This window comes from Linepithema humile, chromosome 4, assembly GCF_040581485.1.
Source record: "Linepithema humile isolate Giens D197 chromosome 4, Lhum_UNIL_v1.0, whole genome shotgun sequence".
Classification (NCBI taxonomy): Eukaryota; Metazoa; Arthropoda; class Insecta; order Hymenoptera; family Formicidae; genus Linepithema; species Linepithema humile.
This window is the reverse complement of record NC_090131.1, coordinates 9,990,568-9,994,069: the sequence shown is the minus strand read 5'-3', so window position 1 is coordinate 9,994,069 and position 3,502 is coordinate 9,990,568. Positions and strand designations below refer to the sequence as shown.

Below are 3,502 nucleotides of genomic sequence, written 5' to 3'. Positions count from 1 at the left end.
GGGGAAGAGGAAATATAAGCTCTTCACCCTCCAATCAGACACCTCCTCGGAGGAGGAGAAGACGGATGAAGAGGAGAGGGCGGATACCCCTATCCCCCTGTCTCCGGGTGGGATGGAGGGGGGGGGAGCCTTGTAGGGCTTCTACCCCCCTTCCAGCCGCGCCCGGGACGGAAGACACCATCTCCCTATCCCAGGATAAGATGGAGGAGGGGGAACCCAGTAGGGCTTCTACCCCCCCTCCAGCCACACCCAGGACGGAGGACCCTCAACCGGGCTCATCCACACAGGTGGAGGGATTACCCCCACCTACTGTGGACTTTGAGGATTGCCTCATCTCCTCAGGTGAGGATGAGGGAATGGAGGACGGGACTACAGCACTCCCATCGACCTCGATGGGAATACCCACTTGGGTACCTGCCGGGGAAAGGACGGACCCGACGATAAAATTCGCGTCGGCCCAAAGAGGACAAGGAAGGCCGAGAAAAGATGGGACAGGCCCATTCATTGACTCGGACCAAGAGCAACTGGAGATGGAGGTTCGGGGAGAGACGGCCTCCGACGAAGAGGAGGAGGAGGTGATGCCTCCGTCACTCACTGGTCCGCAAAAGCGGGAGGCAGTGCGGAGTATCACCAAGATGGAGAAGGGCTCTACGGAGGAGCTTTATAAAAGCTTCGACCGGAAGCTCCTCACCATCGAGAAGATACGGCAATGTTCGAAGAACATAAGGGGCCAACAGAGCGGACGTATCAAGATGAACGTGTTCGTCTTGAGGGAGGTGCTTAAGACCCTGACGAGCAGGGCAGCCCACGGAGGTGATCCAGGATTCTGGAAGGCCAGATTCATCGCCGAAAAGAGGAACAATGCGGCTCTCAAAGCCCAGGTCCGACAGATCGACACGCAAATGAAACTGCAGAGAGTTGAGCTGGCGGAACTGAGAGAGAGAGAAGGAAGGCGTCCGCTCTGTGAGCCGATGCCCTCTCCCACAAGGGGAGGCTCTCCCCTTCCCCCTTTGAGTATGGACAGGGCAGAGGTATTATCACCAGCCCAGGAAAGGGAAGATGAGGGAATGGAGTGTGACACTCCTCTACAGGTGCCCATTGAGATTTCTCTCAAGGGCATCATGGAGGCACTCCAGACCCTCACCAACAGGATGGAGGCGCTAGAGAGTGGGCTGATCAAGACCCGCCTCCCTCCTTCTGCCCCTAGTGCTCCTCCTGCACCTGACAGGAAGACAAAGGGGCCAAAGAAGAGGAAGAGGACCAAAAAGGTCTCTTTGAAGAAGGCTGCCCCAAACACCAAGGCGGCAAAAACCTCTGGGAGTGGGAGGGGAGCGAGGGAAATCCCCCCCCCCCTCCTGAAGACCCATCACCGGAGGTAGAAGAAACGGTTGCAAGACCGTCAAGGAAGGGGGAATCGACGGGCTCAGACCCACGAAATCCCCCTGCAGAACCCACGTGGGCCACGGTTGTGGGGCGTCGCGGCAACAGGACTATTGTCCCACAAGTCGCCCGCCCAGCACCCTCAGCACCTCCAGCCTCCCAGAGGAAAGAGGAGGAAAAGAAGAAAGGTCACAAGACAGCGATTAAGAGGGCGAAGAAGAGGTTGCCGCGTTCTGCCGCAATCCTTCTTTCCGTAAAGGAACCGGCCACCCTAGCCGGAGTAATAAGGAAGGCGCAGGAGAGCATCTCCCTCGAACAGCTGGGAATCAGCCAAATAAGGATGAAGAACAGCTTCGGGGGGGGGGGGGTGTTCTCCTGGAAATCCCAGGCAAGAGGGAGAAGGCCGAGACCAAGGCTTCATATTTGGCCTCCGAGATGCGCATCGCCATCGGGGACACCGATGACGTTGCGATCAAGAGGCCATCGCGCCGACTCGATCTCCGTTTATCGGGGATTATGAAGTCGGTCAGCCCGGAAGATGTCCGGGAGGCTCTGGCGAAGGTGGGGGAATGCTCCCCCAAGAAGATAAAGTTGGGACCTTGGCACCCCTTGATAAGGGGCAAGAGGTCGATCTGGGCCCAGGGCCCAGACAGAGCCGCGGTGAAAGCGGCAGAGGCGGGAAGGGTTAAGGTGGGTTGGTCTGACTTTGGGGTGGTACTCCTAGAAAGCAGACCAGCCCGCTGTTACCGGTGTCACGCCCGAGGTCACATGCGGCAGAGCTGTCCGTCCACTGTGGATAGGACAGACTGCTGCATGAACTGCGGGGAGAAGGAGCACAAGTTGGCGCAGTGTAAGGTCCCCGCGCACTGCCCAATTTGTGTTACAAAGGGAGGAAAGGAGGTGAACCACAGGGCGGGAAGCGAGTCTTGTCCTCCAGTTCCCCCCCGCCGGAAACCTCCTAGCAGGCCAATGAGAGAGGAAAGGGAAGTTGTACCTGGTGGTGGAGGGGAGTCCAATAAAGGGCCCACCCCCTCTACTAAAAGAACAACTCCCCCAGTGGAGGAGGACCCAGAGCCGACACGGCCTGCCCCGGTTAGGGACAGCGTGGAGGTGGAAGAGCTCCCAGTAGTCCCGATGGAGGTTGAGCCAAAGGGCCCAACCTCGGGACAAAAGAGAGCGAGAGCAAAGGGGGAAGAGGGAGAGGAAAACCCTACCTCAGGCACCCCCACCCGCCCAACCAAGGTTAAAATCCTGGAGAAGCGGGTGAATGAGAGGCTTCCCACGGAGTAAGGATCTATATAGGCTAAACTCCGTGGTGAGGGTCAGGGGAAGAGGGAGATGGGAAGATTGGGCCCCCTTATTGGGCACCTGTCCCTCTTCCTCAGCCCCCAGTATGAGGGATATTTAGAAGAGGGAGGAGGTGAAAACCTCCCACTCTCCCTCCAAAAGGAGAGACGATGTGCCCCTAACAGGGCTTATCAGGGGGAGGGCTGGAAGTTATACCTCCAAGGTTTTCCCGGCCCTCTCCCACTAAATGACATGGCGACGACAAAGTTTAAGGGAGTGGGGTTTTAGTGGGTAGGCACCATCTTAGCCAAAGGCTAGGTGGTGAATCCCACACTCCCCTTCCGCAGTGCGGTCACTAGGACTGCACATTGCACGCGGAGGGGGGTCTTTTAGAAGATTTTCCCACTCCTTGGGGTTTCGGCTCTGCAAGAGCATTGTCGGGCCCCAAAACAAAAAAAAAAAAAGGGTAATTATGTATTACCGCCTCAGGGGTTTCGGAACCCCAGAGGCCGGCGGGGGGGGGGGGGGGGTATCCAGTCCCGGTGCCCCCCCTGTCGTCATCATTCGACGGGCTATCCAGGGCATGCCACGCGGGCGCCCTGGACAACATGGCTACCGCGGACGGAGATCTGTGGGCGGAGGCCCACAGACTGTTACGAATCCTCTTCGTGATAATCGAGGAGATCCGTGGAGGGCGCACGAGAGTGTTGCACGGAGGGAGCGGATATCCCGGTGGGGGGGGGCCTTAAACCCCTCTCATCTAACGTGGAGGAGGGGTCTGTTCCAGGCAAATGCGCTGCCTGGACGCAGACCCGGAGGAAGAGTGGGCCCAAGA

At 58.3% G+C, this 3,502-nt stretch overlaps 1 protein-coding gene across 1 annotated transcript; it reads left to right on the top strand.

Annotated features, from left to right (window-relative positions):
- Positions 1–200: 200 nt before the first annotated feature.
- On the top strand, positions 201–2,670 carry LOC136999311 (triadin-like). Its single transcript, XM_067353007.1, has 2 exons — positions 201–1,320; positions 1,700–2,670. Exons 1-2 carry the CDS (start codon positions 201–203, stop codon positions 2,668–2,670), a joined length of 2,091 nt encoding a protein of 696 aa, XP_067209108.1.
- Positions 2,671–3,502: the final 832 nt, after the last annotated feature.

Bases quoted from the DNA above. Each gene is read 5' to 3' on its own strand.
- LOC136999311 (XM_067353007.1), top strand. From the start codon at position 201: ATGGAGGAGGGGGAACCCAGTAGGGCTTCTACCCCCCCTCCAGCCACA. The intron at 1,321-1,699 runs GTGGGAGGGGAG...TCCCTCGAACAG, and splicing joins GGCGGCAAAAACCTCTGGGA to CTGGGAATCAGCCAAATAAG.